Source organism: Podarcis pityusensis (assembly GCF_964106645.2).
Source record: "Podarcis pityusensis genome assembly, chromosome: 1".
NCBI classification, from domain to species: domain Eukaryota; kingdom Metazoa; phylum Chordata; class Lepidosauria; order Squamata; family Lacertidae; genus Podarcis; species Podarcis pityusensis.
Genome location: NC_138028.1, coordinates 121,939,106 through 121,952,783, shown reverse-complemented (window position 1 = coordinate 121,952,783; position 13,678 = coordinate 121,939,106). Strand labels below are relative to the sequence as shown.

Sequence of the window (13,678 nt, the reverse complement as noted above, 5' to 3'; positions counted from 1 at the left end):
ATAAATGAACAGGTGGTGATTTTCACAAGCTGTGACACGCCCCCCCCCCCCCCGAAATCACTTGGGGTGAGTCAACACTACAGAAAAATCCCCACACAATTATGAGTAGCTGTACTCTGTCTTAAAAGACCCCTTGGCTCTCAATAAACATGTACAATGTCTTACCCCCACAGACAGGATTTCTTATTATAAATAACTCTGATTTACTCGTACAGAAATCAAACAAGAGTGGGGAAAAATAAGAGTCTCTCGTCTTGAATTTAACTACTTACCTGGTCCCCATTGGCAACGAGGAATTCAATGCAGGCATCTACTTTTACACAATTGTAGCAGCTCGTTTAACCGCTTAAGAGATTTTAAAAAAATATTAAGCGGTTTATAAATGTTTTTTAAAAATAAAAATAAATAAAAAGAACATAGGTAAAGGGACCCCTGACCATTAGGTCCAGTCATGGCCGACGCTGGGGTTGCGGCGCTAATCTCGCTTTATTGGCCGAGGGACCCGGCGTACAGCTTTCGGGTCATGTGGCCAGCATGACTAAGCCGCTTCTGGAGAACCAGAGCAGCGCACGGAAATGCCATTTACCTTCCCACCGGAGCGGTACCTATTTATCTACTTGCACTATGAAGTGCTTTCGAACTGCTAGGTTGGCAGGAGCAGGGACCGAGCAACGGGAGCTCACCCCGTCGCGGGGATTCGAACCGCCGACCTTCTGATCGGCAAGCCTTAGGCTCTGTGGTTTAGCCCACAGCGCTACCCGCGTCCCTAAAAAGAAAATAGAAGAACATAAATCCAAACTGGCTGCAGAGAAAGTGAAGCCCCGTGGCCTCTATAGTCAGCACAGAAATGGCAAAGGAGTGATATAGCAATCTGTACTTTTGCTACCAGCTTGCTGTGCACCACCAGGCCCTGCTAGCCAATTAAAAAACAAAACCACACAACCCACGACCTGCTGCGACTGCCACCCATTGACACTGCTGTGCTTCGGGGAGAACTCATTTGTAAAGCATGAGGGTAGCCCGGCTGCTAGAGCTGGGAGATATCTGGTTTGCAACATCGTGATTTATCTGACATGAAATTCTACTCAATTTCGATCCAGAGCAGAACTCCAACATCTAGTTAGCAGAGTAAAAACTTAAAATACATTGTAGTATTCCCCCCAAAATAGACCGGAAGCAATTGTATTTCATCCAGCAGAGCTTTGCTGCTACTGAAGGCAAATGAGCAGAATGGTCACAAATCCAATACATTCAGGATTGGCACTGTCCATAAGAAATCCAGTTGTGGCAGACTTAACTTAAGCTTACAATAACTTATAATAAGTCTAAACCTTAACACTAAGCAAACTATGTACAGAACCCCACACCAGAAGGAAATAGAGACAGAAAGAGAAACCCTGGATCCTTCTGGCCCTACTTTTGGCATGCCCTTGACAGAAGAGATAATAGAACCAGTTTAAGCCAGCTGCACTCAGCTTCTCTGAAGGAATAACCCAAACAGCATCAAGTTGCTTTGACAAATTCAGCTTGACCATTAGATGTCACTCTCGTCTTGGACATAACAGTGCAGTTATTTCCAGGAAGGTTCTTTCCTCCAAACGCAAGATAGATCTAAGGATAGTTGTGGGCAACTTTTACCATTCTAGAATAAGATTATTTAAAACTTCACCAAAGCCCGGAAAGATGACGGTCATGGACTACAGGTAGGGCACCTCTACCTATTCAGAAATAACCCCTCCGAAAACACACCACAATCTCAATCCCCTTTTAAAAATGGTACCAAGTCTAAGAAATGCTTTGCACAGATTTGCAGAAAGTTAAGGACAGCAGCAGTGTATGAGCAGTGCATCATTTTCAGTTGCTTAGAGGTGTTTTGTTTTTTAACAAACAAAGCAGAATATAAATTTTGGATAATAAAAATATATTAAGGGAAGAGTAGCAGCGGCAACTCTTGGGCTCCATGATCACTGCAGATGGTGACAGCAGCCACGAAATTAAAAGACGCCTGCTCCTTGGGAGAAAGGCGATGGCAAACCTAGACAGCATCTTAAAAAGCAAAGACATCACCTTACCAACAAAGGTCCACATAGTTAAAGCCATGGTTTTCCCAGTAGTGATGTATGGAAGTGACAGCTGGACCATAAAGAAGGCTGATCGCCGAAGAATTGATGCTTTCGAATTATGGTGCTGGAGGAGACTCTTGAGAGTCCCATGGACTGCAAGAAGATCAAACGTATCCATTCTTCAGGAAATCAGCCCTGAGTGCTCACTGGAAGGACAGATCCTGAAGCTGAGGCTCCAATACTTTGGCCACCTCATGAGAAGAGAAGACTCCTTGGAAAAGACCCTGATGTTGGGAAAGATTGCGGGCACAAGGAGAAGGGGACGACAGAGGACGAGATGGTTGGACGGTGTTCTCGAAGCTACAAACATGAGTCTGACCAAACTGCGGGAGGCAGTGGAAGACAGGAGTGCCTGGCGTGCTCTGGTCCATGGGGTCACGAAGAGTCGGACACGACTAAACGACTAAACAACAACAAGTAGCGGCAAATTCCTGGCAATAGTATGCTAGCATGAAGAAACACAACAGGTTGGGGAAACTCTTGAGTTGGCAGCAGCCCAGCAACAACCCGGATTGCCAAAGCTTGACCAAACGGGTAGTGCTAGAGACCAAAGGCAGCTGCATCTCCAGAGAGCCAATGAAATAGCCTTTCTCCCCTTTATTCCGGCCAGGATTGCAAGCCACCATCTCAACATGGGGGCGATAGGTGCCCAAATGGGAAACCTTGCTGTGCTCAAGCTCTGCTGAAATCATAAGGTGCCTAATTTAACTTTCTTTGGATTTGGGCCACGGAAATCTGACCGTATCTAAACTTTGGAGAACTCCAGGTTTGAAAAATACAACCGTAATAGTGCGGCCATCTTAGTCATTTCGAAGACAATGCGTTTGTTACCTTGTTGTGTGTAAATGTGATCCTCAGTTCTGGTTTTATGATGCCGTAGGCCATCAGAAGTTTCTGGATTTTTTTAATTTCTTCCTTACGTTTTTTATCTGTTGAGTAAAACTGCTTTCTCACAGGCAGATTCTTGAACAGCTTCAGAACAGTTACAGTTGTACCTACCAGAAGGAGAAAGGGGGGAAAACCACAGAGTAAGATTAACTTGATATATGACGTAAGCCAAAGATGACCAAGTGCTCATGGCTCTACCAATGTATGCTATTTCCCTCCCACTGGTACCCATATTAGTACAGTGGTACCTTGGGTTAAGAGGTTAATTCGTTCTGGAGGTCCGTTCTTAACCTGAAACTGTTCTTAACCTGAGGTACCACTTTAGCTAACGGGGCTTCCCGTTGCCACTGCACGATTTCTGTTGTCATCCTGAAGCAAAGTTCTTAACCCAAGGTACTAATTCTGGGTTAGCGGAGTCTGTAACCTGAAGCACCTGTAACCTGAAGTGTCTGTAACCCGAGGTACCACTGTATTAGTATTAAAGGTAAAGGGACCCCTGACCATTAGGTCCAGTCATGACCAACTCTGGGGTTGCGGTGCTCATCTCGCTTTATTGGCCGAGAGAGCTGGCGTACAGCTCCCAGGTCATGTGGCCAGCATGACTAAGCCGCTTCTGGCGAACCAGAACAGCGCACGGAAACGCCCTTTACCTTCCCGCCAGAGTGGTACCTATTTATCTACTTGCACTTTGATGTGCTTTCGAACTGCTAGGTTGGCAGGAGCAGAGACCGAGCAACGGGAGCTCACCCCGTCGCGGGGATTCAAACCGCCGAGTATTAGTATTAGGGCTAAGCAAACATCTTAGCAAAGGCAGCATGACTGTCAGGATGCTGTCAGCGGCTCCCGGCTGGTCGCCCAGGAAAGTATAAGGACAAGGAAAAGTTTCTTATAGTCCTTTATTTCAAACTTTACAGAGAGAGGCTATAGAACCCAGCGTCTTGCATAATGGCGTTGTCCCGAATGCATCGCCACCCCCACCCCCGTCTCTCCCATTTCCTCATTCATCATTATCATCACCTCCTCTACGGGTGCCCTCTGTCTTTGAGCTCTTTGCTCTCCTACTTTTAAGGCTCGCCGGGTTCTGGAAGATGGTGGGTCTGGAATGCTTTCTAGTGATAACGTTTCAGCCAGCTGCTCTTCCCAACTTTCCTGCTCATCTACCTCTGAGCTGTGACCTCCCTCAAACCACTCTTGCAAATCTATACTGTCTTCCTCTTCCTCCTCCCTGGAAGGGTCAGGATGGGGAGGCAGTCTCCACCATTCCTCCTCTGCCCAGTCCCTAACAACTGCATTCTCTAAACCAGTGCCCACCTACATGGTGCCTGCTCATTGCTGATGGACGACAATTTCCTCCATCCTTGACCAGGTTTAACAGGAGTTGTGGTACCTTCAGATATCGGACTACATTGGCTTTCCCTGCTATAGACCAGGTCTCCTAGAGTCTAGACTATGTAGCTATGTGCTTATCTTCGGGGGGATTTAATTGATGAGTCCTGTCAGAGGAAGCCCTGTGAAGGACTTTTGCTTGTGCAACAGGGCTTCCTCCCACCCCACCCTACCCCCCAAAATTAGCTGAAGGGGTTCGGAGAACCCCCAGAACAGCATGTGGGGGGGGGGGTAAAGGGCTAGAGGCAAGAGAGGGGATCATTCCTTCTGGCAGTTTGAACATCTTTCCTTGACAGAACAATGATTTTAGCATGATGTTGAATTCCTTTGCAGGTATTCAACTGGGTTTTACTCAAGAGTTGATCCATTGGAATTAATGAACATAATTCAAGTTAAATAAATTATTGTTGTTGTTGTTGTTGTTGTTGTTGTTTATTTATACCCCACCCATCTGGCTGGGCTTCCCCAGTCAATCTGGGTGGCTTCCAACCAAATATTAAAATACAGTAATACATCAAACATTAAAAGCTTCCCTAAACAGGGCTGCCTTCTGGTGTCTTCTAAAAGTTTGGTAGTTGTTTTTCTCTCTGACATCTGGTGGGAGGGTGTTCCACAGGGCGGGCGCCACTACCGAGAAGGCCCTCTGCCTGGTTCCCTGTAACTTGGCTTCTTGCAGGGAGGGAACTGCCAGAAGGCCCTCCTAGCTGGACCTCACTATCTGGGATGAATGATGGGGGTGGAGATGCTCCTTCAGATATACTGGACCAAGGCCATTTAGGGCTTTAAAGGTCAGCACCAACACTTTGAATTGTGCTCGGAAACGTACTGGGAGCCTATGGCGTAAATGGACCTATGCTGAGTAAAATTTAGTTGAATACCATCCTTTGTCTCCAGGTATGTTCAAATGACTTGACGCCACAAAGAGTTGTAGCATTTTGGACTGCAATTCTATATACACCTGGGAATAAGCCCCACTGAACCGTGCAGACACATATAGGGTTACACTGTCTCATATAATTAAATCTCATTATTTTTCATGTTAACGGCAAGCAACAATAATATGGAAAACTCCGTGACACGACTAAACTTTTCAGAATGTAAAACAGATCTTATTAAAGAGATTATATGCTCATTTGAGATAAACGTTGCTCAAATTTGCTGAACCAAAAGGAAATACAATTAATATAGTAACTGATCTTGACTTGAATTTACATGTGCCCATGTGCATGTCAAACATCTCATGCAAAATCCCCCCCCCCATTCAATTTCTGTACAAGTTTCACTTACACATCTTAGGACCCAAAGCCTTATATATTTTACAAACCCCTATAAAAGTCAAATATAGATGGAAGTTGGCATCCCAACACCATGGCATAACCAAATGTTAAGTGCAATATCTAGGAACAGAGTGGCATAAAATCTACAAAGTCCGTGATTAAATGCAATAATGTGCAATTATTTTAGAGTTTGGAAGATTTAACCCCCCCCCCTTTTATATATAAAAAAGGATATAAAAATGTCCTAATTTTCCAAAGCAGCAAACAACTTGCCGATCTTTAAAACTGCTGTATCAGGTGAAAATCTTTCAGGGAGGGAGGATAACATTTGCAATGCTAGCACAACACCCCAAAACATGATGCTATATAAGTGACTTTACAGTTGAGGTGCAAGCAGATATGACTGCACAAGTGTTTTATGATCAGAGTAATAACATATTTACAAGCAAAATGGAAGAGACACTCCTCATATTTAACAAGAAGATTCTTAAGATTTAACTGCTCTGATTTCTGTTTAGGCGACTCTCCGCGCACCATGATTAAATTCCAGCATGGTACTCTATTTTACGAAGTACACGCCGTACCAGCTTAAAAGTCCTACCCTTTATAGATGCAACGTATAAAGTTACATTTAGGATTGCACCATGGTGAGGTTTTCATTTGTTAAAAAGGTGACTCTACCAGCAATCAGCAATAAAATCAAAGTGGTGTGCCATCAAAACACATCTATTTAGATGCAGATTATGTAGTAGAAACACGATGACAAACGTTACATCTTTAGAGTATAATCTTGCCAGGTATTATTATTATTATTATTATTATTACTACTAAACAATCATAGGAAATTAAATGATTGATGACTGATTGCTATTATCAGAATACATCTTATTAACTGAGATGCGCCTAGCTTACCCTGGGTAAAGGTAAAGGGACCTCTGACCGTTAGGTCCAGTCACGGACGACTCTGGGGTTGCGGCGCTCATCTCACTTTACTGGCCGAGGGAGCCGGCGTACAGCTTCCGGGTCATGTGGCCAGCATGACTAACCAGAACCAGAGCAGCGCACGGAAACACCATTTACCTTCCCGCCGGAGCAGTACCTATTTATCTACTTGCACTGGCATGCTTTCGAACTGCTAGGTTGGCAGGAGCAGGGACCGATCAACAGGAGCCCACCTCGTCACGGGGATTCGAACCGCCGACCTTCTGATCAGCAAGCCCTAGGCTCTGTGGTTTAACCCACAGCACCACCTGCGTCCCTAAAAGCTAGTTGAGGGGGCACCCGGATTTTAAAATACGGTTTCACTCCTGTGCTTAAGCTGCACCGACTGAGGGGCTATGGGATATGGCAGAAGGTCCTCACGCCAGTGCCCTCTCTGCCAATGAAATCATAAGATACAATGCTACCACTACATGAGATATACAAGAACAAACTTATGGCAGCTAAACTGGCACAGCTCCACCAGCATGACAGCCATGCCAGATTGGAGACATCTTTATGATTATGATTATGATTATTAAAATTTGCAAACTGCCTTAGACCTGCAGGTCTCAGGGTAGTTCACAAGATAGAATCGCAATGCAGTGGTACCTCAGGTTACAGACGCTTCAGGTTACAGACTCCGCTAACCCAGAAATAGTACCTCAGGTTAAGAACTTTGCTTCAGGATGAGAATAGAAATCATGCTCCGGTGGCAGGGGGGCAGTGGGAGGCCCCTATAGCTAGGAGAGCCAGTGTGGTGTAGTGGTTAAGAGCGGTGGACTCATAATCTGGTGAACCGGGTTCAATTCCCCACTCCTCCACATGCAGCTGCTGGGTGACCTTGGGCCAGTCACACTTCTCTGAAGTCTCTCAGCCTCACTCACCTCACAGTGTGTGTGTTGTGGGAGAGAAAGGGAAAGGAGAATGTTAGCCGCTTTGAGACTCCTTAGGGTAGTGATAAAGCAGGATATCAAATCCAAACTCTTCTTCTTCTCCTCTTCTAAAGTGGTACCTCGGGTTAAGAACAGTTTCAGGTTAAGAACGGTCCTCCAGAACAAATTAAGTTCTTAACCCGAGGTACCACTGTATAAAAACACAAAAGACATAATGAAAATAATAAAAAAAGAAGAACCTAATATCCCCTCCTCCCCATCACATTTTAAAAGGGCATTGGATGTCAATCAGCCAAAGGCCTGGTGAAAGAGGAACGTTTCTGCCTTGTGCCTAACAGTGTATAATGAAAGTGCCAGGCGGACTTCCCTGGGGAGAGCATTTCACAGACGGGGAGCCACTGCAGAAAAGGCCCGTTCTTGTGTTGCCACCCTCCAGACCTCACGTGAAGAAGGGTCTCAGAAGATGATGTCAGAGTTCGGATAGGTTCAGTCAGATGGGCGGCATACAAATGTTGTTGTTGTTGTTGTTACTACTACTTCTGATACTACTATTATTACCATTATTATATGGGGAGAGAACCCTTCAAATACCGTATTGGCCCGAATACACACCTGTAAATAAGCCCGCACCTTTAAAATTCAAGTGGTGAGGGAGAAAAAAAGTCAATACCCGGATATAAGCCGCTCCTTATATCAGGCACTCACACCCGTAAATGGCAAATGTAGAAGAAAATCCTATGGGTCCTATAGAGGACCCGCAACTGAAAGCGATGAATGACATTAGAATTAACTGCACAACAGCATCAAGCTCGCAAATCGGCAACAAAACATTATTTTGTTCCGGGACTTCCGGAGGCGGCGCGATCGGCAATGGCTGCCCGATCCTGGTAAGGAGAGGGAAGCTCCGCTGAAAACGGGTCGTCCGCTACGGCGAAGCGGAGACCCACTAAGGAAAACTACAGGCGGCAGAAGCCTGTAGTCTCGGGACCCGGCGGGCGCCAGAAGCAGCCCCCAAAACGTTGAAGGGACCCCGTAAGGGGCTCCGGATCGCGGAGGGGGTAGCGGCGCTGTGGGTCGTTGCGCAATCAACGGAGCGAAGCCGCATTGCTGTTGCCGGTGAGCGCTGACCTTTCTTCCTGCAATTTTCAAATTCGGAAAAGCTGCAACCCGTGAGTAATTTGGACTTTAAGAATTTTCGGAGACCTTTAAAACTTAGAATTTGGCTGAAAGCGGAGTGACGATAAACAGGAAGCCCGTCTTCCGCTAACACTGAACTTGAAAGCAAAGAACAGGAGGAGTGGAGACTAAAAGCGATGCTTTAACCAATTGCTGGCACCTATTTAAAATAGCTACCAGGGCAGAAAGACTTTAAGCTGTTGGCTTTTGGATTTATTTGGGAACAAGGATATCTTTCTTCTGTTGAACCAGTGGATTACAAATTAAATAAGAACCCCAGGTGCTGGAGCTGCCTGAGTAACTGAGCACCAGTCTGCAACATTGGATACTTTGAATTTAGACTTTGAAACATTCTGAGCTGGAACTTGTTATTTTGAAACATCTGCAGTCTAGGCACTGTTTGAAACACTGTTTTGCCTTACGTATACTCTGTAAAAATTTAACTCTGTGGAGGTCGTTGGATATTGAATTAGATATATAAATTTGAATTGGACTTGACTTTCTCCCTTAAGACATTTTAAGCTCCCTCTAGAGGATTTTGGACTTACAGCAGTGACTTTGTTTTACTTTCCTTTTCCCGGCCCTCTGTTTGACTGTTGCATCTGGGCTTCTACATTCTCATGGGAACAACTCAGTTTGACCTTGGTCTTTAGATAACTTTGGAATGAGTGGAACAAGGAAAAGGGGAAGAACCAAACAAACAACCTTAACTTTATCTGCGGCCTCACAGCGTAGATCATCTGTGCCTGCTTTGCCTTCCACTTTGCCTCCTGAGATAGAGGCGGCTTCCCTGTCACAGGCAGGGGAGGGAGAAACGGAAGAATTACACTTGGAAGATATGGCCTCAGGAGGGAGTGCTTCTGTTTTAGACAAAATTTTTGAAAAATTGGAGGCTTTGGATAGAAAGGTTGATTTGCAAACAGCTAAAATTGACCAGAATACAGAAAGTCTGAATAGATTAACTGGACAAGTTGCACAGAATGTCCAATCCATTGGAGAGTTGAAGGAGGCTGTAGGTGAAAACCGGAAATTGGCTGAGGATACTAGTCAAAGATTGGGAGAATTGGAGAAAGAAGTTAGACCACTCAGCAAACAAGTTGGAGAACATCAGATTCATTTTTTGATGACAGAGCTGCGGAACAGGGAGGCCAACTTGAGGATACGGTCAATACCAGAAGTAGAAGAAGACAATTTAATTGAGTTTTTGACCAAAGAATTTTCCAAGTTTTGGAAGTTAGAGGAAAAAGACTTTAAAATAGTATCTGCTTTCAGGCTTGGAAGATTTAGGAGGAAAGAGAAGCCCAGAGATTGTTTGGTTATACTGAGATCCAAGGAGGAAAGGGACAAGATTTTGGGCCTGCACTACGGGAAGTCACTGGACATTCTGGATAAGAGAATTGAATTTTACAAGGATATCCCTAAACAACTGTTGGACCTTAGATCTGACTACACGGAACTAGCAAGATTGTTGAGGAGCAATTCAATTATCTTCAGGTGGGAGTTTCCTCAAGGATTATCTTTTACTTTCAGAGGGAAAAAGATCAAAATTAGAACATTGGAGGATAGAGACAAGTTTCTGGAAGCACACGGAGAAGATCTTCACAAAGGACTTGGAGCACCAGGGCCCGAACCTTCAGGGGAGCCTGCGCCCTTGGACCCTCAAGGACCGGAGAACAAGGTACCACCCCAGCAAGAATAACCAGATTTATTCAGGATGTCTCTGCAGCTTCTGAGCTGGAATATAAATGATTGCAACAGTCCGGAGAAAAGGAGAAAAATCTTTCACATTTTAAAAAAGGAACAATTGGACATTATTTGTTTACAAGAAACACATGTGATTAGGCTCCACAGAAAAGTGTTAATAAATAAAAGACTCGGCCAGGAATTTATATCTTCTGACACAGTTAAAAAGAGAGGCGTAGTGATTTATGCAAAAGAGAGCCTTTCACCTAAATTTCTGTTTAAAGATGAAAATGGAAGAATTTTGGCAATAGAAATACAACATCAAGGAGAAAAAATTTTGATATTAGGAATCTATGCCCCAAATGAAGGAAAATCGGATTTTTATAAGAAATTGCATGAGACTATGCTGGATTATCTGGATTACAACAACATCATCATGATGGGAGACATGAATGGAGTCGTATCAACCAACATGGATAAGTCACAGAATCAAAATGTTACTGTGATGGGACGATGAGCTGCTTGTGTGTAAAATCCTAGTCCCTCAGAGTTTGGTCAAGTTTGCAAACCTCTGTCTGTAACGGAGCCCCTTAAACATGGCTCCGTCAGTCGCTGGCAGATTCCGACAGTGGTTGCTTTCGGAATCGCTTCCAACATAAAAGCTCCTTAACGGAAACACGTCTTCTGGACTCTCTGCGTGACAGTTTCCGGCGAGGAGTGGGTGTCCCTACAGGAGGTCCTGAAACCTCCCCACTGTTTTCGCTGGAAGTGTCTCTGAGCCATCCCTCCAGCTCCCTTTCCCTCAGCTCAGCTCCTCTCCCCCTACTGGTTCCCTCTTCAGCTGCTGAGTCTCTCCCAACCTGTGTGAGCCCTTTCACTTCCCTTCCTTCCGATGGCAGTTCCCTGACATCCACCTCCCCTCCAGGGCCCCCTTCATCCCCTCTCGCCCCCTCCTCTACGGGCGGTGAGGAGGCAAAACCCCGGAATGAACTTCCTTCATCTTCCGATGTCCCGAACACTTCTCTCCACCTGTTGCGGTTCCTGGTCTCGAAGTACTCCTCCTCCTCAGAGTCCATCTCCCCTTCCCCTTCCGATTCCGAGAATCCTTCCAACTCCTCCTCCTCATCGGTGGTCCCAAAGTATTCCCTCCGGAACCTCTCCACAGGCTGAGGTTTCCTTGGGAACCTTTGATGGAACGTTTCTATCAATACCTCGTCATTGATATCTTCTGCCATTACCCAAGTGTTTTCTGACTCCGGTTCTCCTTCCCACGCTACCAAATACTCCACCTGATCCCCCTTCCATCTGGCGTCGAGGATTTCTGCCACATGGCTGCTGCATTCCCTTTCTTCTATGACCGGTCCCCGAGTGGCCATCCCTTCTCGTTCCCCCTCATACGGTGACAGTAACTACCTGTGAAATACTGGGTGCAGTTTCATGTGGTTGGGTAACCGGAGCCTGAAAGCCACTGGGTTGACCTGTTGAATGACCTCAAAGGGACCCAATCTCCTGGGTCTTAATTTCTTACAACCTCCTTTGAACGGCAACCCTTGGGTTGACAGCCACACCCTATCTCCCACCCTTATGGTTTCACCTTCCCTTCGGTTCTTGTCTGCCTGCCTCTTGTATTCTTCCTTCGCCCTTTCTAAGTTGAGTTGGAGCTGACGATGGATTGCTTCCATTTCTTCTACAAAATGCTCGGCTGCCGGGACACCCCATCTCTCCCCTTCTCCCCCTGGGAAAGCCCTGGGATGACACCCATAATTAGCCAAGAAGGGGCTCATCCCTGTGGACACATTCTCGGCATTGTTGTAGGCAAATTCCGCCAGCGCCAACTTTTCTACCCAGTCATTCTCTCTGTCATTGACATAACACCTCAGGTATTGCTGGAGGACCCCGTTTGCTCTTTCCGCCTGCCCGTTGGTTTCAGGGTGCCGGGCAGTCGAAAAGTTGACCTCCACCTGCAGTAAGCTCATGAGCTTCCTCCAGAACCTGGAAGTAAATTGTTTTCCTCGGTCTGAGACCACCCTCAATGGCACCCCGTGCAACCTAAAAATGTGTTCTACAAATAACTTCGCTGTCTCTTCCGCCGTGACTGCATGCGAGCAGGCTACAAAGTGGCACATCTTTGTTAGTAGGTCTACCACCACCATGATGGCTGTTTTCCCCTTGGACTTCGGCAGATCAGTCATAAAATCTATCGACACTGCCTCCCAAGGTCGTTCTGGGGTTGGTAAGGGTTCTAATAGCCCCGCCGGTGCCCGCCTCTCCCCTTTGGCTCGCTGGCATTGCTCACACCCTCTTACATACTCCCGTACATCTTCCCTCACCTTAGGCCACCAAAATTCCCTGGTGACCAACCACATGGTTTTGTGTTGTCCAAAATGCCCCGCCGTGGGGCTGTCGTGCAACTGCTTGAGTACCCTCCCCCTTAAGTCTCCTTCAGGGATATACAGTGCCCCTTTGTAATACAAAGCTCCATTTCTTTCCTCGAAACCCCCTGGTTCCTCTCCCTCACCCCTAAGACCTCTGAGCTTATTCTGGGCGTATTCATCATTCTCTGTTTCCTCTACCAGTTCTCTTTGTCCCACCAATGCCGCCCCACACACCCAGCGGTCCTCTGGAATGACATGTCTCTCTTCGGGTGCTCCCTCCCCCTCCAAATATTCAGGTTTGCGTGAGAGAGCGTCCGCCCTAATGTTCTCTGGGCCTGGCACGTAACAAATCTCAAAGTTAAATTTGGAGAACTCCTGGGCCCATCTCACTTGCCGTTGGTTGAGCACTCGTGCCGTCCTCCAATACTCTAGGTTCTTGTGGTCAGTGCACACTTGCACCTTATGTTGTGCGCCAATTAGCAGGTGCCTCCATCTCCGGAACGCCTCATGAATGGCTAGTAGTTCTCGGTCATACACCGTGTAGTTCCTCTCGGATTTGTTCAGCTTTCGCGAAAAAAAGGCACACGGTCTCCACTCTGACTCCTCCTTCCCTGGCTGCAGAAGCACCGCCCCAATAGCTCTGTCTGATGCGTCAGTTTCCACTCTCATCGGTTTTTGTAAATCCACATGCAGGAGTTGTTGTTCCGAGGCGAAGGCCCTTTTTAGTTCCTCAAATGCTCGCTCCGCCTCCTCAGTCCAAACGAACTTCTTCTTACTGCTGAGACAGTCCGTAATGGGCGCCGTCAGGTGGGCAAAGTTTCGGATGAACTTACGATAGAAGTTCCCAAATCCTAGGAACCTCTGCACATCCTTCCTTGTTTTGGGTGTTTTCCATT

General features: G+C 46.2%; 1 protein-coding gene across 1 annotated transcript in view; it reads right to left on the bottom strand.

Annotated features, from left to right (window-relative positions):
• The window catches only part of PMS1 (PMS1 homolog 1, mismatch repair system component), a 62,345-nt gene that overhangs the window by 31,233 nt on the left and 17,434 nt on the right, over positions 1-13,678 (bottom strand). Inside the window, exon 5 of the mRNA XM_081023916.1 lies at positions 2,955-3,118. Within this exon, the coding sequence (XP_080880042.1) occupies positions 2,955-3,118 (164 nt within the window). The remainder of the gene's footprint in view (positions 1-2,954; positions 3,119-13,678) is intronic.